Here is a 24,946-nt window from a genome sequence, read left to right as displayed (position 1 = left end):
ACAAATAGTGTGGGTCTTATTTTGTGTGATAATGTATAATTATGCTGTAATTTGCATTCACTGTACAGTAGATTCCAATTTTTAAAAAACATTGTAATACTAAAGTCATACACTAGGTGGTGCTTATGACCAAAACTACAACATAAGAAACTTACTGTATTACTAGCCAGTTCCAGCCTGGTTTTAGGGTGGAGATATGTAAATACAAGGTATTCATGCCCAGCCCAGCAAGTCTAATGACACCATTCATGTGTACTTCCTTCAGGGCAGAGATTGAATTGTTAGTTACAGACTTTCCTCAGACAACAAAGAAAGTTTTGGTGAGTACAGAATGTTTATTGTCTTTATGTTCTAAGTTACCCTAAGAACTCTGATACATGCAATAACTCTTCCTCTAGTTGTCTTCTATGTTGTACTCACTCATGATTAAACAGTCGCTTTGTGTATAGTAACATAACATTTATTCTTTACACTGCACAGATAAATCAGCTACTGTACTACTTAATATATGGTATCTACCAATGCATGCCTATATGCATCCGCTATGTGACGTAAATGTCCAGACATTAAATCCTTAAACAGTTATAAAGTCCTTCAGCCCTCGTGTTCTTTTTATTTTTTATTTTATTTGAGCAGTTGTTACCTTGGCTTCTTTGCTAACTAAGTCAGTATTTGAATCTGTGAAAGGTAAATCAAAGCACCTCACCCATTCTCTTAATCTATACATAAAGTTTTGAACTTTTGCCAATGTAATACTGGAATTCTTCTGTTTGTATTAGAGATACGGGTTAATAAGGGGCGTAACTAATAGAAAAGTATGTGAGTTCAACAAATTTCAAATTCTCGAAATTCTCATCTATGTGCAATTACGGAAACATTTAAGGTCTCCTTAGAAACACAGGTGTAAATGTGTTGTGCAGCAATACCTTATAGACTTCAAGAGTCACAAGTCATTTAATAGATCCACCTGAAAAATAAACATGCTGGCAAGAGTTAAATTGGTACTATGGAGAAGGACATTTCAGAGCTGGGCCCTCTCTCAGTACTGTGACTCTACACAGCCCTGTACTGTTTCTCATCTTGGACTTTTAGGTCTGAGGTCTATGCCCATTTTTTATATACAGTATATAATAGAGTGGAGGACTACTGGTGACTGTTAGGGCAAGCTGATGAAAACCATAGAAGAAACCATATACTGTTTTTACAATAATTTACTATTTAGGAAAATAATTAAGACATTATTAGCCGTCAAGGATTTGTTTCTGTCGGATGGCCATTGCTTTTTAATTTGTAGCATTGAAGGAACCTACAACAACTTCTCAATGTAGACCTTATTTGTAAACTCAGAGAGGGAGAATTACTTATAAAAATGTGCCTATATTGTGGCTCAAGTTGAGCCAAAAACTGCCGCACATGTGTGTGCCACATTTATTACATGTTTTCGATAATTTTTGCACCTCACTAGACACTTAGAAATTGCCTAGAAAAGGGGGAATGGGTAAGTGGATTCCTAAAATTTGTGGGTAGGTGGATTCCTGTCTCATCTACTTTTAAGCTGTCTATAATTAAGACATTATCAATAAATCTGCCCTATCATTAGCCTGAGAAGCAGACTTCTTGCATCTTTTTGATAGCCCTATCAAAGGGCAAGTGTTTTTTATTACACCACTGTAAAATGAAATTACAGTTCATGGAACAGTTCTGGATTCATGGGTCAAACTCAACCCTTAACCCCTTAAGGACACGGCCAATTTTGGCATTGAGGACAGAGCAATTATTTTATTATTGTTTATATTATTTATTTCCCTCTGCATCCTCATAACTTTGCTCATAACTTTTTAATTTTTTGTTCGACATAGCTGTATAAGACTTTGTTTTTTGCGGGACGAGTTGTACTTTCTGTAGGTACCATTTACTGATACGTTAACATTATCGTTTAACCCCTTAAGGACGCAGTCTTGTTTTGGCCTTAAAGAGGCTCTTTCACCAGATTATAAGTGCCCTATCTCCTACATAATCTGATCGGCGCTGTAATGTAGATAACAACTGTGGTTTTTATTTTGAAAAACGATTATTTTTGAGCAAGTTATGAGCAATTTTAGATTTATGCTAATTAGTTTCTTAATAGACAACTGGGCGTGTTTTTACTTTTTACCAACTGGGCGTTGTACAGAGGAGTGTTAAGGTATGTGCACACGATAGCAGGCATTTACGTGTGAAAAGACATACTGTTTTCAAGAGAAAACAGCTGCCTCGTTTCACACGTAAATGCTCCTCCTCGTAATATACGAGGTGTCTGTGACGCTCGTAAATCTTGAGCTGCTCTTCATTGAGTTCAATGAAGAACGGCTGAAATTACGTTGCAAAGAAGTGCCCTGCACTTCTTTGCCGAGGCAGTCAATTTACGCGTCGTCGTTTGACAGCTGTCAAACGACGACGCGTAAATGACAGGTCGTCTGCACAGTATGTCGGCAAACCCATTCAAATGAATGGGCAGATGTTTGCCGACGTATTGTAGCCCTAGTTTCAGACGTAAAACGAGGCATAAAACGCCTCGTTTACGTCTGAAAATAGGTCGTGTGAACCCAGCCTAAGAGGCTGACCAATCAGTGACTAATCAGCATCATACACTTCTCATTGTTCCATCCATGTATGATCCACAGCACAGTGTGATCGTGCAGTGAAAGAAGCTGGGCTGGAACAATGAGAAGCGTATGACGCTGATTGGTCACTGATTAGTCAGCGTCATACACTCCTCTGTACAACACCCAGTTGGTAAAAAGTAAAAACCCGCCCAGTTGGTCATTAAGAAACTAATTAGCATAAATCTAAAATTGCTCATAGCTTGCTCAAAAATTCTTGTTTTTCAAAATAAAAACCACTTATCTACATTACAGCGCCGATCAGATTATGTAGGAGATAGGGTACTTATAATCTCGTGAAAGAGTCTCTTTAAGGCTCAGAGCCCATTTTTCAAATCTGACATATTTCACTTTATGTGGTAATAACTTCGGAATGCTTAAACCTATCCAAGCGATTCTGAGATTGTTTTCTAATGAGACATTGGGCTTTATGTTAGTGGTAAAATTTGGTCGATATATTCAGTATTTATTTGTGAAAAATTGCAAAATTTAGGGAAAATTTAGAAAAAATAGAATTTTTATGAATTTAAATGCATCTGCTTGTAAGGCGGGATTCACACGACCGGGTCGTTCCCGAGCCCGAGTGTCGGCCGGTAAAATCGGCCATTTTGCCCGGCCGGTTTGCATTAAGTTTTGCATCCGTGCCAGGCCGGGCAGATCCGGACAGTGACATCAGCGGCAACTCCTGAAGGGGAATCCCCATGTGTTCGGGGATTCCGCTTCAGGAGTTTCCCCTGATGTCACTGCCCAGATATGGACAGAGACATCAAGCGCTCTGTCCAAGAGCGGAATCCCCGAAAACACGGGGATTCCGCTCCTTCAAGGAGCTAAAGTGCCTGTAGCACATAGCAGAGCGGGGAGATACCTCCCCGCTCTGCTATAGTGGCGTCGCTACAGTAGTAGCAGCCGCAGCAGCAGCAGCAGCTGCAGCTGCTAGCGGCGCCATCGCTGGGCCAGGGTTCTTTTCAAGCAGGGGAAGGGAGCCAGCGCAGCGCTCCCTTCCACCTGCTGTACACCCCGGCCCTGCCACACAGTGTACAGCGATGCCATTCGTCAGAATGGCATCAACTCCTCCTCCTCACATGCACTCTGCGCTGTGAGGAGGAGGAGATAGAGCGCAAGCTCCGGAAAACCCGGCCATCACTCGGGACACATCCCGGTGATGGCCGTGTATTACCCGGCCCCATAGACTTCTATGGGAGCCGGGCGGCCGGGTACCCGGGCGAAGATAGAGCATGGCCTATTTTTTGACGGCCGGTTTTCCCGCCCGTCAAAAAATCGGTCGTGTGAATAGCCCCATTAGGGGTCTATTATTCCTAATGCAGCCGGGTGCCGGCCGATTTATGAACAGCCGGCACCCGGCCGGGAAACCCTGCCGTGTGAATGAGGCCTAAAACAGATGGTTATACCACCCAAAATAGTTACTAGTTCACATTTCCCATATGTCTACTTTAGATTGGCATAGTTTTTTGAACATTCTTTTATTTTTCTTGGACGTTACAAGGCTTAGAACATTAACAGCAATTTCTCATATTAAGAAAATTTCAAAAGCCTTTTTTTGAGGGGCCTATGTATGAGAAGCCCCAATAAAACACCCCATTTAAAAAACTTGACCCCTTAAAGTATTCAAAACAGCATTTAGAAAGTTTTTTTTAACCCTTAAGGCATTTCACAGGAATTAAAGCAAAGTGGAGGTGAAATTTTCAAATTTCATTTTTCTTGCTGAATTTCAATTTTATTCAATTTTTTTCTGTAACACAAAAGGTTCTACCAGAGAAACACTACTAAATATGTATTGTACAGATTCTGCAGTTTTTAGAAATGTCCCACGTGTGTCTCTAGTGTGCTCGTGGACTAAAACACAAGCCCCAGAAGCAAAGAAGCACCTAGTGCATTTTGGGGCATCTTTTTTACTATAATATATTTTAGGCAGCATGCCAGGTTTGAAGAGGTGTTGAGGTGCCAAAATAGTAGGAATCCCCCAAAATGTATGCCCTTTTGGAAAATACACCCCTCAAGAAATTCATTTATGGTTGTTGTTACCGTTTTGACCCCACGGTTTTTACACAGCACGTATTTAAATTGTGCTGTGAAATTTAAAAAAATGAAATTTCTTCCAATAAAATGTCATGCTTCATCAAAATTTCTTATTTTCACAGGGAACAAAATACCCCATTTTGTTTCCCAATTTCTCCTGAGTGCAGCAAACCCCCATTTGTGGTGATAAACTGCAGTTTGGGCCCATGGGAGGCCTCAGAAGGGAAGGAGCGCTGTGTGTTCTTTGGAGTGCAGATTTTGCTGGATTGGTTTTCGGGTGCCATGTCACATTTGCAGAACTCCAGAGGCATCAAAGCAATGGAAACCCACCAGAAGTGACCCCATTTTGGAAACTACACCCCTCAAGGAATTCATTTATGGGTCTTATGACCATTTAGACCCCACAGTTTTTTCACAGAATTTATTTGAATTGGGCTGGGATTTTTTTTTTTTTTTTAAATCATTTTTTCCAATAAGATGTAGTTTTGGCTCAAAATTTCTCATTTTCACAAGGAATAAAATACCACATTTTGTTGTCCAATTTGTCCTGAGTGCGGCATTACCCTTCAAGGAATTCATTTATGGGTGTTGTGACCATTTAGACCCCACAGTTTTTTCACAGAACTTGGGCTGTGGATTAAAAAAAAAAAAAATTCCATTACATTTTTCATCAAATTTTCACAGGGAATAAAATACCCCATTTTGTTGCCCAATTTCTCCTGAGTGCAGCAATACCCCATTTGTGGCGATGGGAGGCCACCCACACAAATCCCACACAATTTTTGCATTGACTCCCAGTAAGGGGAAGCATTCTGGGGGCTGAATACTTGTGTCCTTTCCTTCATATATATCCTAAATCTGTAGGTATACCCTGATGAACTCTCGCACAGCTTATACATCTTCACGCCATACATTGCCCTCTTACTCGGCAGGTACTGGCGGAATTGAAGCCTCCCTTTAAAATGTACCAAGGACTCATCAATAGAAATACAATTCTCGGGGGTGTATGCTTAGGTAAACCGGCCACTCAAATGGACTAATAGGGGTCTCCATTTATACAAACGGTCAAAACTGGGGTCACTTCGGAGTGGGCACTGCTCATTATCAGTATAATGTAAGCGAAGTATTGCCTCATTTTTATTTTTGTTTAGGTTCCAGTTCAGTTCTGAAGTTGCTTTGAGGAGCCTATATATTTGAAACCCCTATCAAACACCCCATTTTAGAAACTAGACCCCTCAAAGTATTCACAACAGCATAAAGAAAGTTTATTAACCCTTTCTGTGTTTCACAGGAATTTAGAGCAAAGTAGAGGTGAAATTTACATATTTATTTTTTGGTCAGAAAATCCTTTTTATTCCATTTTTTTCTGTAAAACAGAAGGTTTTACCAGGAAAACGCAATTCAATATTTATTGCCCAGATTCTGCAGTTTTGAGAAATATCCCACATGTGGCCCTTGTGTGGTAATGGACTGAAGCACCGGCCTCAGAAGCAAAGGAGCACCTAGAGGATTTTGAGGCCTCCGTTTTTATTAGGCACCAGGTCCGGTTTGAAGAGGTTTTGTGGTGCCAAACAGTGGAAACCCCCCAAAAGTGACCCTATTTTGGAAACTAGACCCCTTGAGGAATTCATTGTAGTTTTCTTGAGATGCATGCGACTTTTTCATCAATTTTTATTCTGTTTTTAAGCGGCGTGGTGACAAAAAACAGCAATTCTACTATTGTTTTTTATTCTATAATTATTTTTTTTTGCAGCGTTCACTGTGCGCTATAAATGACATATTCACTTTATTCTGCGTGGCGATACGATTACGGCAATATCATATGTTTATTTTTTTTTTTATGTCTTATGGCGTTTGCACAATAAAATACTTTTTGTAAAAAATAATTTACTTTTTGAGTAGTTACCTTATTCTAAGAGCCATAACTTCTTTATTTTTCCATCAAGAAAGCCATGCGAGGACTTGCTTTTTGCGTAACTAACTGTATTTTCGATCAGAACCATTTAATAGGTACATCCGAATTTTTGATCTCTTTTTATTCAATTTTTTGGGAGGTGAAGTGACCAAACAATTGTGATTCTGGTATGGTTTATTATTATTTTCTTTTAAGGCGTTCACCAAGCGGGATAAATAACAAAATAATTTTGTAGTTCAGGCCGTTACGGACGCGGCGATATCAATTATGTATAGTTTATTTGTTTATTTTTATTAATAATAAAGGACTAATAAGGGAAAAAGGCGGATTTTTACTTTTTAAAACTTTCATTTTCTTATTTTTACATAACTTTTTTTAACTTTTCTTTACTTTATTACTTTGTCCCACTAGGGAGCTTGAGGGCAGGAGGCTCTGATCGCTATTCTAATACACTGCACTACATGACTTTGTCAGGACCCACTAGGCTTCCGTAGATGGCATAGCCAGACGCCATTGTTAGGCGTCCGGTTGCCATAGCAACCATCGCTGCCCGCTATCATGTAGCGGGCCGTCGATGGTGGTTTAACAAATAAGAAGCCACGATCGCTATATAACGCGGTTTTTAAGGGGTTAATCAGCGAGGACACCGCAATCGGTCCCCGCTATAGGAGCTGCGGTAACTGCTGTACGAGACAGCAGCTGTCATAGCTCCTGTATTCCTCCTGTGACGTACTATTCCGTCATGGAGCGCGGACGCTATGGTTACCATGACGGAAACTTTGTTAGGCCCCAGCTGCCATGGCAACCCACCGGTGGGTGACGATCGCATTTGCGGGCCGCTGATGGCTGACAGAGGGAGCCCCCTTCCTTTGTCAAACCACTTAACCCCTTCCCGACATTTGACATATCCATACGCCAAAGTCGGGTAGGGGAAGTATGGAACGGGCGCACTGAGTAAACCCGCACCATATGATACTGGTCTCAGCTGTATGTTACAGCCGACACTTCAGAGTAACGAGCGAGATCGCACTTGAGCTATGGCTGCCTGGGGGCCTAATGAAGGCCCCCAGGTCCGCCATCTTTGTGCTCTTATTAAGCGCTGCCTCCGGCAGGGCTTAGAAGCCTGTCAGAATCACGATATATTGCAATACATTAGTATTGCAGTATATAGTGCAAGCGATCTAACGATCACTGGTTGATATCTCCTAGGGGGACTAATAAAAAAAGTAAAAATTTGTACAAAATAAAGGTTTTTTTATGTAAAAAAAATATATATATATATATAAAAAGTTCAAAAACCCCCCATGTTCCCATTTTCCCCCTCGAGCATAGTAAAAAAATAAAATAAATAAACATAATTGGTTTCGCCACATCTGTAAAAGTCTGAACTATTACAATATATCATTATTTAACCCGCACAGTGAATACCATAAAAAAAAAAACGCCAGAATCTCTATTTTTTTTGTCACCTCATCTCCCACAAAAAATGAAATAAAAAGTGATCAAAAAGTTAAATGTACCCCAAAAAGGTATCATTGAAATCTACAGCTTATCCCACACAAAAATAAGCCATCATACCACTTAATCGACGGAAAAATAAAAGTTATGGCTCTCAGAATTTGGGGACACAAAATAAATTTTATTTTTTACACTTAAGTTTTTACTTGTAAAAGTAGTAAACTATAGAAAAAACTATATATATTTGGTATCGCCGTAGTCGTATTGACCCACAGAATAAAGTTAACATGTTGTTTTAATTGCACAGTGAATTCCGTAAAAACTAAGCGCAAAAAACAATGGAGGAATCGCTGTATTTTTCATTTTCTACCCCACAAATCATTTTTTTCCTGTTTCCTAGTACATTATATGGCACATTAAATGGTGCTACAAAAAACTACAACTTGTCCAGCAAAAATCAAGGCCTCATAGGACTATATCAACAGAAAAATAAAAAAAGCTATGGCTTTTGGAAGGTGGGGAGGAAAAAACGAAAATGAAAATCTGAAAAATGGCTGCGGCGGGAAGGGGTTAAATGCTGCTGTCACTATTGACCCCTTCCTGACTTTTTTTTGTAATGCTTAAGACCAGAGTTAGCTCCGATCCCGTCATTAACGCCTTAAATTCAGCCGTCAAAAGTGATTGCTGCATTTAATGTGTTTGCAGCACATCGCCACCCCGGCAACAAAATTACCAGGGGGCCGGTGGCTGCAATTTCAACCTTAGGCCTAATACTAGCCTCCCGGTCTGCGGAGGCGGTGCCTAAAATGCTTCTGTAGCTGACAGCAAGATAGCGCTGGCTCAGAAGCTGGTCTGGCATCATCAGCGGTTGTTGTCAGCTGTATGTTACAGCTGATAACCTCCTGTAATGGCAGGGACTGGAGCTAGCTCTGACAGATCTAATACATTGAATGACTGACAGATCTAATACATTGCACTACCTAGGTAGTGCAATGTATTAGTAAATAAATCAGACAGTTGGACCTTCAAATCCCCTTGTGGGACTAAGGCCCCATGCACACAAACGTGCTTTTGCGGCCGCAATTCCCCCGAAAATCCACGGGAGAATTGCGGCTCCATTCATACCTATGGGGCCATGCACACGACCGTAGTTTTTACGGTCCATGCATGGCCCGGGAGCCCGCACGACAGAAAGAACGGACATGTCTTATTACGGCCGTCTTCTGCGGTCCGGGCTCGTTGAAAATAATGGACCGTAGCCATGTGCATGACCCGCGATTTGCGGGCGGCTCGCGGCTGACAGTCCGCAGCCGGCCGACCCGAAAATCACGGCCGTGCACATGGCTACGGTCGTGTGCATGAGGCCTAAAACAAAGTGTCAAAAAAGTGAAAAAAAAAGTTACAAAATAATAAGTCCTTTATTATTGAAAAAAATAAATAAACCATACATATTTGGTATTGCCACGTTCATAAAGGCCTGAATTATAAAAATTTTATGTTGTTTATTCCACCCGGTGAACAGCGTAAAAAAAAAAAGACTTTCTGTTTTTTGGTCACTTTGCCCTACAAAAATTTGAATAAAAAATGATCAAAAAGTGACATGTATCCAAAAATGATACCTATAAAAACTATAGCTCGTCTTGCAAAAAACAAGCCCTCATACAGATCCGTCAATGAAAAAAAATTAAAACTTTATCGTTCTCACAACATGGCGACAGAATAAATACATTCTTTTTACAAAAGTAATTTTATTGTGCAAAAAGTTATAAAACAAAAAAGTGTTATAAATTTGGTATAGCCGAAATTGTACTGACCCGCAGAGTAAAGTTAACATGTAATTTATAACGCTTGGTGAACGCTGTATATATATAAAAAAACGATGCCAGAATTGCTTTTTTTTGGTCACCTTGCCTCCCAAAAAAATAGGATAAAAAGTGAACAAAAAGTCGCATGTAGCCCAAACTGGTACCAATAATAACTATAGGTCGTTCCGCTAAAAAACAGCCTCGTACCACTACGTCTATGAAAAAATATGAAAAAATAAAATGAGTTATGGCTCCCATAAGTCAAGAAAGAAAAAATATGCAGTTGTGCCCGAGGGGAATATTTCTTCTGTTTCAAGAGGCGATTTATCAAGGCCCTAAAGTTAAGGAACCAGGAAGGGTAGGGCCCAAACATATCTGCTGGAAGCGAGGGTGCCCGTATTATAGCAGGACCTTTCCCAGCAAAGTTCCCCAAACTGCAAAGGTGCGGAGTGTCGACCAAAAGAGGGATAAGATAGGACACCATTTATCAGTGCGACACTGGCCTGTGCATAAAGGATTGCTTCACAGCGTACCACACATCTATGGATTATTTTATTGGTTTTTCTACCCCATTATTATACCACCTGAACAGGGGCATAACTAGGAAACACTAGGCCCCATAGCAAATATTTGACTGGGCCCCCCTCCCCTGGGTGACACACACAGCCTGGCCTTGTAGATAGTGCCCCCTGTAAATAGTGCTATACAGCCCCCTCCTTTAGACTGTGCTATACAGCCCCCCTGTAGACAGTGCTATACAGTCCCCCTGGAGACAGTGCTATTCAGCCCCCTGTAGACAGTGCTATTCAGCCCCCCTCTAGACCGTGCTATACAGCGCCCCCTGTAGACCGTGCTATACAGCACCCCCTGTAGACCGTGCTATACAGCCCCCCCTGTAGACCGTGCTATACAGCCCCCCTGTAGACCGTGCTCTACAGCTCCCCCTGTTGAAAGTGTTATACAACCTCCCCATACAGTGCTATATAGCGCCCCTTGTAGACATTGATATACAGCCTCCCCATACAGTGCTATACAGCTCTCCCTGTAGACTGTGATATACTTTCAAGTATCACAACGAGGGACAATCGATGTGGCGGGCAGCTGCAATTTTTTTTTCTTTTAAGCCACGCCTCTAATCCCACCCAATCCCCGCTCATACACACCCAGTTCAGCCCACAGAGTATAATGCCCCCATAGCTGCGACCATACAGTATAATGCCCCCATAAAGTATAATGCCCACACAGAGGCCCACATGCAGTAAAATGCCACATAGGTGCCCCATGCAGTAAAATGCCCCATTGCTGCCCCATGCAGCATATTACCCCCATAGCTGCCCCCACAGTATAATGCCCCCCACAGCTGCCCCCACACAGTATAATGCCTTCCATAGCTTCTCCCAAACAGTATAATGCCTCCCATAGCTGCCCCCACAGTATAATGCCCCATAGATGTCCCCACAGTATAATGCCCCCCATACAGTATAATGCCCCCCCATAGCTGCCACCACAATATAATGCCCCCTATAGCTGCCCCCACACAGTATAATGCCCCTATAGTTGCTCCCACAATATAATGCCCCCCATAGCTGCCCCACAGTATAATGCCATCCATAGCTGTCCCCCTGCAGGCCCCCCAGGTTTAGGGGCCCAGTGGCAATTGTGACCGTTGCGACCCCTAGGGCTGCGCCGCTGTATACAGTAGCCTATGGCAGAGCAGGGAGATACCTCCCTGCTCTGTTATAGTGTTCAATAGTATCTGCATCCGAAGTGGTGTCGCTACCGCTGTAGCAGGCATACCGGCTGCTAGCGAAGGCTCTGGGCATGGGGGGGCCGTCTCATGACGCAGGCCCCGTAGCAGCCCCTATGGCTTCTACAGTGGTAGTTATGCCACTGCACCTGACTATGCCTCTGATGAACTCTGCCCAGCTTACATGTACCCACACATTATAATTTAAAACACCAGCAATACTCAAACACTACTACCAAGCAAAATCCATGCTCCAAAAGCCAAATGGAGCTCCCTTCCTTCTGAGCCCTACAATGTGCCCAAACAGCTGTTTACTTTCACATGTATGGCATTGCCATACCCATGAGAAGACTTTTATAAATTTTTGGGTTGTGTGTCTCCAGTGGCACAAGCTGGGCACTACATATTTTCCACTGAAATGGCATATCTAGGGAAAAATTTTCATTTTTACTTTGCATCATCCGCAACGCATTCATTTATGGAAAAGACTTGTGGGGTGAAAACGTTCATTACACTCCTTAATAAATGCCTTGAGGAGTAAGGGGTGTAGTTTCCAAAATGGGGTCACTTCTCTATTTTATTATTTCACATCAGAGCCTCTGGAATTGTGAACTAATACTTTGTAAATAGCCAAATTAGGCCTCAGTTTCGCATGGTGCTCTTTCACTCCTGAGCCTGGTCGAACGTCCAGGCAAAAAGTTAGGGAGACATGTAGGGTATTTCCAAAACTGGGAAACACAGCATAATAATTACAGAGCTGTCTTTACATAGTGGCACAAGCTGGGCGCCACATATTGGCATATCTTTGGAAAAATTTCAATTTTCACTCTGCAACATCGAGTGCACACTAATTTCTGGAAAACACCTGCAGAGTTAACATGCTCACTACACCCCTATATTAATCCCTCAAAGGGTGTAGTACCCCAAATGGAGTCACATTTGGGTAGTTTCCACTGTTTTGGTCCCACAGGGGCTTTGCAATAGCGACATGGTGTCAAAAAACCAATCCAGCAGAATCTGTGCTCCAAAAGGCGCTCCTTCTCTTCTTAGCCATGTCGTGTGCCCAAACAGCAGTTGATGCTCACATATGGGGCATTTCCGTACTCCAGAGAAGTTGCTTTACAAATGTTAGGTGGCTTTTTCTTTTTTATTCCTTGTGGACATTGTTTTTTTTAGCTAAATCTACATCTTATTGGAAAAAAGTTTTTCATTTTCACATCCAAATTCTAAAAAAAACTAGGAAACACCTGTGGGGTCAAAATGCTCACTGCTCCCCTAGATGAATTCCTTGTGGAGTGTAGTTGGGGGTTTGTATTGTATAAGCCACTTCACAATTGAACTGGTTCCTGTAAAAATAGCCTTTTGAAATTTTCTTGAAAATGTGAGAAATTTCTGCTAAAGTTCTAAGCCTTGTAAAGTCCTAGAAAAATAAAAGGATGTTCAATAAACAATGCAAACATAAAGTAGACATATGGGAAATGTTATTTAGCAACTATTTTGTGTGGTATTACTATCTGTCTTATAAGCAGATACATTAAAATTTAGAAAAATTCAAATTTTTTCAATTTTTCGCTAAAAGATTGGTGTTTTTCACAATTAACTACTAAATGTATCGACCAAATTTTACCACTAACTTAAAGTACAATGTGTCACGAGAAAATAATCTCAGAAATCGTTTATATAAGTAAAAGCATTCCAAAGTTATTACCACTAAAAGTGACACATGTCAGATTTGAAAAATAGGGCTCTTTCAGGAAGGTCAAAAGTGGCTGCAGCGGGAAGAGGTTATAAACCGATGTCATGAAGAGGAAGAAGAAGAAGAAGAAGAAGAAGAAGAAGAAGAAGAAGAAGAAGCACAAAACATATGCATCTTTAGTATTAGTTCTTTATAAACAATATACAAAATTGAGAGAAGTATTAAATTCCCTGAAGTTACCGTGAGAAACTAGTTAGTCTGCTGTGTATATCAACCTAAAGAACATTGAACACATATCTCATATGATTGAATTGTTATGTATGTACCCATCATTTTAGTGCACAGAAAATGCAAACCTCCCTGTGGAAAAGATGTAGACAAGTTCTATACGCTGTACATATCCAATATTGGTGGTTAGAATATAAATACAGTATATGTCTGTTATATATAATTCAGATAGCAGTAATACTATTAATAAATATTTTGGTACAAAGCTCATATTGCAGCTTATTCTGTCTTCTGCTAGAAGGTTAATCTGTATTCTGGAGGGACACTAACAAAAAACATATTTGTCTTGGAATCTCAGGAATTTGGGTAAGTGAGATTACTCAATAGAGATGTGGATCTTCTTTATCCTTCCTGTGATTCAAGTTCTCATATAGCACTTAGAAGGAAATACAAGAAGAGCTGTGGTATAAGGAAACTTGAAAACAGATAAATAAAAATTTATTTTGGCGTGAAAAGAAATAACAAAAGTGTTAGACATGCAAATGTGTGTGGTATGTGAAAACTATGTTTAAGTGATAGGCCTGATTTACACGAGCGTGTGCGTTTTGCGCACGCAAAAAATGTGACGTTTTGCGTGCGCAAAAGGCACTTAACAGCTGCGTGTGTCATCAGTGTATGATGCGCGGCTGCGTGATTTTCGCGCAGCCGCCTTCATTATGACACTCCATTTGGATGTTTGTAAACAGAAAAGCACGTGGTGCTTTTCTGTTTACATTCAGAGTTTGACAGCTGTTGCGCGAATCACGCAGTTCGCACGGAAGTGCTTCCGTGCGGCATGCGTGGTTTTCACGCACCCATTGACTTCAATGGGTGCGTGATGCGCGAAAAATGGCGAAATATAGAACATGTCGTGAGTTTTACGCAGCGGACTCACGCTGCGCAAAACTCACGAACTGTCTGCACTACCCCATAGACTTGTATAGGGCCGTGCGACCCGCGTGAAAAGCACGTGCGTCGCACAGACGTATATAGACGTAGGCCATAGAGTGATGAGGGCTGTGTGCGGAGATCTCCTGGTATAGGACCGTAGTATAATAGGACCAGAGAGCAGTATTGTCAGTCACACTGCAAAGCATCCATGTAGCTGCTCACATCCACTATACATATGCCCATTTGGGGCATATTGACATTATAAAGAAAGGGGGGCATTTAAATGAATGTCATGCAGAGGCACTAAAAAATGTCCCTGGTAAATATCAGTTGATTGCTGGGAGTTCCTAGGGCAGATCTTTTTTAAGAAGGGGTTGTCTAGATGAAGAAACTTTTTAATTAATTTCCTATTTTTTATCTACTCATCATCTTGGCTAACAAAAAGATGTACCAAAAACTTCACTGTCTGAACCTGGCTTAAACTGTTTTGATACATTAGACCCTTTATGCAGAACTGAAAGAAGAATGCTTATTCATGTGCGTTGTTCTTCAGTATATGTATATAACATACAGTATATGGCATACAGTTTAATCTCCTTCCCACAATCACACACCCATTTACACACCAAAATACAGAATGCTACACCTAACATATTTAGAAGCTAATTAAAGTGGTTTTCCGATGCTGTAATATTGGTGGTCTTTCCTTAGGATAGGTGATCAATATCTGATCGGTGGGGTCCAGCTCCCGGCACCCCCGCCAATGAGCAAATTGAAGGGGCTGCATCCCTTTCAATGTTTAACTGGGCACAGTGCTGTAACTTTGATTGTGGTTGTGCCTGGCACTGCAGCTCAGTCCCATTTAACCACAACCACATGAACGGCGCAGTGCCTGGTTAAAGTACTGTGCCTGGGGTATCGCAGACCATTCAGTCAGCTGATCAGAGGGAGCGCCGTGAGTCGGACTCCCAACAATCAGATATTAATGGCCTTTCCTAAAGATTAGGCCTGGAAAATATTCCATGTATGGAAAACCCCTTTAACTTACGGGTATGTACATCTAGTGAAACCACACACTGATTCTTATATCCTTCAAAAACAGCAGGTCCAAATTACTAGTGTTCATCTACATGGCTTACGTGATGAATGTCTGTAGAATATTGCATTGGTATAGTCATGTATAGTATTAGCTAATCCCTAGTGCATGAAATTGTTGATAATATTAAAAATGCTATTACTAAGTTATGCCTTATGAGATCTTTGGTCCGGTGATAAAATTATGGGTCTAAATTGGAGTAAATAAATCTCAGAAAGGTCACAGAAATGATGCAATCACTGAGAACAAGCTGCTTTTGTTCACTTGGATCTTGCTGCATTCCATGTGTAGTTTTTAGTTTTTCTCCAACAGAATCTGTGATATATTTTTCAGTATATTCTTCAATCTCTCTGTTTAGGCCATGTTTGAGCAAATATTCTTACTCCAATCACATACTGCCTTTTGCACACATAGAAAAATGTGGTCAGGTTTACACAGCAAGGTGGTGGCATATTTTCTTATGAGACAACTAGGGAAAGAAATTAGTGCCACTACATTATGAGAACCCAGAGCATAGTTTATTTATATATATATATATATATATATATATATATATATATATATATATATATATATATATATATAAAAGCAGAGGATTGGAGCAGCACTGGGAACAAATGCCTGACTAGGCTGGTGCAAAGCTTCAAAAATAAAGGAGTGACCTCTCCTTATGTGTTAGATATCCGAAAAAGAGAACGTGAAGCAGCACACAAGTAAAGTGAAACAAGATGTTGGATGAATAAATTCACTTTATTTGAGTGCTGCTTCACGTTCTCTTTTTTGGAGATATATATATATATATATATATATATATATATATATATATATATATATTATTTATTTACAAAACAAGGTTTAGGTTCAACAATGATTCAAAACATGAATGTGTAAGAACCAAGGTGAGCTATTTCCGGCATAAATGCGGCCATGTGATACCAGCCTTAGTTAGACCATTAGACCCGTTCATGATTTCCATATATTCTCCAAAAATGCTTAGTCAATAACATTAGGTGAGAGACACAGAGAGAGAAGGAGATACTTGAGCTATTGCATATGGACATAAAAACTTATAGTTGTTTTCTTTTTTTGTCTTTTTACTGTTAGAGAAATTAGATTGTGAGTCCCATTAAGGACAGGGACTGATGTCCAATAAGAAATAACTAAATCCATATATCCCATTAATAAGGTTGTATCCAAGGTGCCACAAACTGTACTCAGTATTCTAGGTATGGTCTGTTCAAAATTCCTCTTGGATGCAAAGTATAAATAGGAATTACAAGTTTTATGATTTTCGTTTTTTAAAGAAACTGTTAGAATGAATCAAGTAAAAATTACAATATAAAGGTCAGCATCGTAACATTATAAGAGAACAAGACTTAATGCTATATCTTATTTTCTTTGACCAATAATTAAGGTTATTTTGATGTGGTGGAATGATGACTAACAGAAGAGAGTATATTTTCATGGGTAAAACTACAGTATTTTTTTGTGACATGATGTTATGTTGTGATATATTTATCTGTAATACTCAGTAATTATGTATGGATAACCCATAATCCAGAATGAAAGTAATTGGAAATAGCAGGTTGAAAGATTACATGTTTATAAATGTTGCCTTCCTCTAATGTCAATTTTAACCTTGACCTTGAATACTGTAGACTGCAAAAGATTGGCTGGGCTAGAAGACCATGCTAGGAATTTTTATTTAACATGATCTGGCACTGTACATGTTACATTTATACATGATAAATGTATACATTATACATCTTACTTTTATACATAATACATTTTTACTTGATACATGTATACATGTTGCATTTCTACATGATACATTTCTACATAATACATTTCTACATAATACATTTCTACATTTTACATTTATACAGTATACATGATATATTTATACAAGATACATTTATACATGATATATTTATACATGACACATTTATACATAACACATTTATACATGATACATTTATACATGATACATTTATACATGATACATTTATACACGATACATTTATACATGATACATTTATACATGATACATTTATACATTTTACATTTATACAGTATACATGATATATTTATACAAGATACATTTATACATGATACATTTATACATGATACATTTATACATGATACATTTATACATGATACATTTATACATGATACATTTATACACGATACATTTATACATGATACATTTATACATGATACATTTATACATTTTACATTTATACAGTATACATGATACATTTATACATAACACATTTATACATGTTACATTTATACACGATACATTTATACATGATACATTTATACATAACACATTTATACATGTTACATTTATACACGATACATTTATACATGACACATTTATACATAACACATTTATACATGATACATTTATACATGATACATTTATACATGATACATTTATACATGATACATTTATACATGACACATTTATACATGATACATTTATACATGATACATTTATACATGACACATTTATACATGATACATTTATACATGATACATTTATACATGACACATTTATACATGACACATTTATACATGATACATTTATACATGATACATTTATACATGACACATTTATACATGATACATTTATACATGACACATTTATACATGATACATTTATACATGATACATTTATACATGACACATTTATACATGACACATTTATACATGATACATTTATACATGACACATTTATACATGACACATTTATACATGATACATTTATACATGATACATTTATACATGATACATTTATACATGACACATTTATACATGATACATTTATACATGACACATTTATACATAACACATTTATACATGACACATTTATACATGATACATTTATACATGACACATTTATACATGATACATTTATACATGATACATTTATACATGATACATTTATACATAACACATTTATACATGACACATTTATACATGATACATTTATACATGATACATTTATACACGATACATTTATACATGATACATTTATACATGACACATTTATACATGACACATTTATACATGATACATTTATACATGACACATTTATACATGATACATTTATACATGATACATTTATACATGACACATTTATACATGACACATTTATACATGATACATTTATACATGATACATTTATACATGATACATTTATACATGACACATTTATACATGATACATTTATACATGACACATTTATACATGATACATTTATACATGATACATTTATACATGACACATTTATACATGATACATTTATACATGATACATTTATACATGACACATTTATACATGACACATTTATACATGATACATTTATACATGATACATTTATACATGATACATTTATACATGACACATTTATACATGATACATTTATACATGACACATTTATACATAACACATTTATACATGACACATTTATACATGATACATTTATACATGACACATTTATACATGATACATTTATACATGATACATTTATACATGATACATTTATACATAACACATTTATACATGACACATTTATACATGATACATTTATACATGATACATTTATACACGATACATTTATACATGATACATTTATACATGACACATTTATACATGACACATTTATACATGATACATTTATACATGATACATTTATACATGACACATTTATACATGACACATTTATACATGACACATTTATACATGATACATTTATACATGATACATTTATACACGATACATTTATACATGACACATTTATACATGACACATTTATACATGATACATTTATACATGATACATTTATACATGACACATTTATACATGACACATTTATACATGACACATTTATACATGATACATTTATACATGATACATTTATACACGATACATTTATACACGACACATTTATACACGATACATTTATACATGACACATTTATACATGACACATTTATACATGACACATTTATACATGACACATTTATACATGATACATTTATACATGATACATTTATACACGATACATTTATACACGATACATTTATACACGACACATTTATACACGATACATTTATACATGATACATTTATACATGACACATTTATACATGATACATTTATACATGATACATTTATACATGATACATTTATACATAACACATTTATACATGACACATTTATACATGATACATTTATACATGATACATTTATACACGATACATTTATACACGATACATTTATACATGATACATTTATACATGACACATTTATACATGACACATTTATACATGACACATTTATACATGATACATTTATACATGATACATTTATACACGATACATTTATACATGACACATTTATACATGATACATTTATACATGATACATTTATACATGACACATTTATACATGATACATTTATACACGATACATTTATACACGATACATTTATACACGATACATTTATACACGATACATTTATACATTTTACATTTATACAGTATACATGATACATTTATACATAACACATTTATACATGATACATTTATACACGATACATTTATACATGATACATTTATACATGATACATTTATACATGATACATTTATACAGTATACACGATACATTTATACATGATACATTTATACACGATACATTTATACATGATACATTTATACATGATACATTTATACATGATACATTTATACATAACACATTTATACATGATACATTTATACATGATAAATTTATGTATTGTGTGCACTGTTAAGTCAATCACTTACAGTCTTATAGAAAACCACAGATAACACACCATGAGGTCCTGGAATATTCTGTCATATGTCTTACTGCATTATATATTATTATTTTCTAATGATCAATTTTATTTTATTTTTATCTTTCCAGGAATGCTTATTTCATTCATACTTTGACATGGATCCTATAATATGCAGTTGTGTTTCAAAGCATTGATTTGCAAAGAAATATCTCCATTTATAATCCAACCAATTGGATTATTCTAACATCTGAGGAATTCTTATTTAAAAAGTGTTCACACTCAATAGCAGTCATGCTTAAGCAAATATTAGCTGATATGTACATTGATCCAGAACTTCTGGCAGAACTTAGTGAAGAACAGAAACAGATCTTGTTCTTTAAGATGAGGGAAGAGCAAGTACGAAGATGGAAAGAGAGAGAAGCAAACTGTGAACTGAATAAGGAATTACCAAAAAATAACAAGCTTAAGAAAGGTAAGTTCTAAAACAGAAAAAAATAGCAATCTATATAAAATGGACTGTTAACAGTTTGTAGCCCACAGTACTTTTTAATCTTGGTTGGATATGTGTATTTTTTTATAGTGTATAATGTTGTGTCTCAATTCCAAACTACAGTAGAGGAACACAGCTGTCGTGTCTTGAGACATACTTAAAAATATGAATTTATTATAGATCTAAGAAAAACAAAAAGAACAGAGGAGATGTTACCAAAATCAACCAATGGAATCACTGGGTTTCTTGTCCCACCTGTGCTAGATGTTATATATGTTATATAAAAAGTAATTTTATAGCTTTTATTTTTCAATTTTAGTAAATGTGTGTGTATATATACACAAGAAAACACAGCCCGAACTTACAAACAAGTGTTGGACATTTGCTAAAGTAAAAAGTGATAAAATCATTAATAAATGGAAAATTTAAGAGGATAAACAAAGCCATGTAAATTTAATTTTGCCTCATTGGCTAACTGTAGTTCCTGAACCTCAGTGTACTCATAAAAGTGCTAGTCAGTGCTCCATATAGTGCCTTTTTCAGGGAGTCCATAAAGTGTCCGCCACAGAGTCACAGCACTGTTACAGCTGCAAAGATCCCTGTGCCAGTTACAAAGCTCTTATTGCAAACTGAAGAGCCCCTTTGCCTGCCTTAGTGCCCCTATTGTCAGCCATAGTGCCTGCATTGACTGCCAAAGGGCCACCATTGCCTGTCTCATAACCCCCATAGATCTCCAGCTGCTTACCCATTCACCGACCCAAGCTGCTCTGCACCACTAGAAGCAAGTCATATGTGAGCGGCAAATCAGGCGATCACTCATAAAATCATCTCTACTGCCATAGCTGGTTATTAAGTAAGTGAAGTTACAATCATATGCTGGGACAGTGGTGAACCTGAGTCTGTCCCACAAACTCCATGACATTTGTCACAATTGAAGGTGGGGTTGCACCCATTAATCCTCCTCGGTAGTACACATACAGTATGACCACTGATGAATATATTTGTTCTAGGTTCCTTCTCTCTTAGCTCATCATAACTTCTTTGCTGGTTAACACCTCCTCCTCTGACTGTAAATAACGGTCTGCAAACATTTTGCTCCTTTTATGGTAATAAACCGGCAGTCTCCTTCATTCCTCTCCTTATGCCTGGCCTGGCCTGAATAGCCAAATCTCGTCTGAAATAGCGCACATGCACCCATCATGTCTGGTCCGACACCCTTCTCTGCTTCATCCGAGCCGGAAATCTAGTTACTGCGCATGCGCCGCTATGGTGTCCCGTTGTGTGCACGCTCCAGAACAGGTCATCGATGCGCAAGCGCCAAATTTTCTGTGTGCTGGGGGGAGGCAAGGAGCTGTCAATCAAAAGTAAGTAGGTGGGGTTAACTCAGAAAAGCTTGAGGAATGAAGATTTGACTCTGATGCTAATTTGCATACGATGTGGGAACACTAAAATACTGAATAGTCAAGCTACAGAGCCAACTACGAAGACAATTATAGGTTATATAGAAATGATTTTTCACCCACTGCCACCAGGTATTGCTGGTTTAATAGGTGAAATGCTGGTGACAGGTTCCCTTTAAATTGTTTTCTCCTAGGGATAAATTACACTCCAGTTTATATACTGGTAAATCAGCTAAGTGCTTTTTATATTCAAAATATAATCCATCAAAACAGTCATCATCTGTCACTAAAAACAAAAATATTGTTTGTGGATGTGACTCATAAAAGACCTATTATGACAATCTAAAAACAGGAAGAAAGATATAAGGAAATGCTGTATTTAGGAATGGGCTGTTCAAAGGGATTTAAAGGAATAACTAGCTAGAATGACAGTCAATGTAGAATGTAATTTTATATATATATATATATCACAGGTATATAAACTAACTCCCATTTTAATAAATTCAGTAGGGAGCCTGTCAATATCTTAAACCTCTTGTGGGAATATGGATTCATCACCACAGTACACAATGACATGACGTCCAGCGAAGGAATAGTTAGATAGATAGATAGATAGATAGATAGACAGACAGACAGACAGACAAAGAAATAGGCAGCACTCTGTAGGTCAAGTGAAAATAAGGGGGTACTTTATTTTTTAAAATACCCCATTTTTACACTTGACCTACGGAGTGCTGCCTATTTCTTTGGTTATATAAACGGGACGAGGGTCTGTTCCCCAAGGCCTGCACTTACAAGATAGATAGATAGATAGATAGATAGATAGATAGATAGATAGATAGATAGATAGATAGATAGATAGATAGATAGATAGATAGATAGATAGATAGATAGATAGAATTGTTGGTATAACATTATTTTAGTAGACATTTAGAACTAGTCCATTAATTTCGCAATACATTTACCAATACTGAGGATGCAGACTATTATTATTTAAAGACACATATGAGGAACGTTTATCATTTGTTGACGTGTCAGTGAAAGTACATTGCTGGAAGGACTTTTGAAAGGTATTTTGAGAAACAGTAACTGGTTTTACTAGAAGTATAACAAAGTGATGTAGAGAAGAACGTGGTGACTTATGGTGTGCATGCAGTTGTCTATCTAAAATTGCTCAGAAAGTAGTTGAATGATCCTCATTTGCAGAATTTCAAGGAATATTTTCACTGTGAATTTTGCGTCTCTTACTGCTGTTGAAACAGAACGGTACTTTATGGCGATGCTTATGGTGTTTATAGGGCAGACCCATGTATAGTCAGTCGTTCCCTTGTAGTATATACAGGATATTGCATATCCTTTTTAAGTCTGTGTTTGTACAGATATTTACTGTTTCCTTCCTACATTTTACCTTTTTGTTACATTTCAGTGGTTCTGCTGTCCTCTAAACGTGGAATTCTTTGGCTTCATTTGCCGTATTTTTCGGACTATAAGACGCACCCAGGTTTTACACAACAGAAAATAGGAAAAAACATTTTTGTTAAAAAATAATTTATTCTGTTTCACTACATTCTGAGAGCCAAAACTTTTTTATATTTTTTTCATCGATTGAGCGGTGTGAGGGCTTATTTTTTGCAGGACGAGCTGTAATTTTATTAGCACCATTTTTTGGTGCATACGATTTTTTTGATCACTTTTTTTTTTATTTCATTTTTTAAGCGCTAAGGTGACCAAAAAACTATTTTGATGTTTTACGTTTTTAAACTCGGCCTGCGGGTTAAATAATGGTATATTGTAATAGATCAGACTTTTACGGATGCAGCGATACCAAATTATTTTATTTTTTACATTGTGCTTGGGGAAAAAGTTTTTTTTTTTTGTACTTTTCATATTTAATTTTTTTTACACTCCTGAAAATGTATCTAAGGCCTCATGTACACGAGTGTATTTTTGTCCACCCGTAAATACTGGCGTAAATACGGGTCCGGTGTCACCCGTATTGCACCCATATTTACGGGCACGTTTTTGGCTGCAAAATTGCACTAATCGGCAGCCCTTCTCTCTATCAGTGCAGGATAGAGAGAAGGGGCAGCCCTTTCCGTAATAAAAGTAAAAGAAATTCATACTTACCCGGCCATTGCCTTGGTGACTCGTCCCTCTCTTGACATCCAGTCCGACCTCCCTGGATGACGCGGCAGTCCATGTGACCGCTGCAGCCAGTGATTGGCTGCAGCAGTCACATGGGCTGTAACGTCATCTCAGGAGGCCGGACGAAGCAGGAAGTTCTGGGTAAGTATGAACGTCTTTTTTTTTTTATCGGTAGCCACTGTCCAGGGTGCTGAACCAGTTACTGCTGATCTTTTAACTCTTTCAGCACCCTGGACAGTGACTATTTACTGACGTCGCCTAGCAACGCTCCTGTAATTACGGGTGCACACACATAGTCACCCGTAATTACGGGAGCCCCATAGACTTCTATGGGCGGCCCGTGCCATAATTACAGCCTGAAATAGGACATGTTCTATCTTTTTCAACGGCACGGGCACCTTCCCATAAGCATATGGGGAGGTCCCTGTGGCCAATAGAAGTCTATGGGCCCGTAATTATGGGAGTTTTTATGGTCATGTGCATGGGGCCTTACATTTTATTTTTTTTTACACATTTTATTAGTTCCCCTAGGGAA

General features: G+C 37.8%; 1 protein-coding gene across 2 annotated transcripts in view; it reads left to right on the top strand.

Annotated features, from left to right (window-relative positions):
• Window positions 1-234: 234 nt before the first annotated feature.
• Window positions 235-24,946, top strand: part of SH2D4A (SH2 domain containing 4A) — a 123,956-nt gene continuing 99,244 nt past the window's right edge. For both annotated transcript variants that reach the window (XM_075849846.1, XM_075849845.1), the window contains exons 1-2: window positions 235-320; window positions 20,505-20,848. In XM_075849846.1, the coding sequence (XP_075705961.1) occupies window positions 20,668-20,848 (181 nt within the window). In that variant the 5' untranslated portion in view covers window positions 235-320; window positions 20,505-20,667. The remainder of the gene's footprint in view (window positions 321-20,504; window positions 20,849-24,946) is intronic.

This window comes from Rhinoderma darwinii, chromosome 1, assembly GCF_050947455.1.
Source record: "Rhinoderma darwinii isolate aRhiDar2 chromosome 1, aRhiDar2.hap1, whole genome shotgun sequence".
Taxonomy (NCBI): Eukaryota; Metazoa; Chordata; class Amphibia; order Anura; family Rhinodermatidae; genus Rhinoderma; species Rhinoderma darwinii.
Note: the sequence above shows the minus strand (reverse complement) of the source record. Positions and strands in the feature narration are given on the sequence as shown.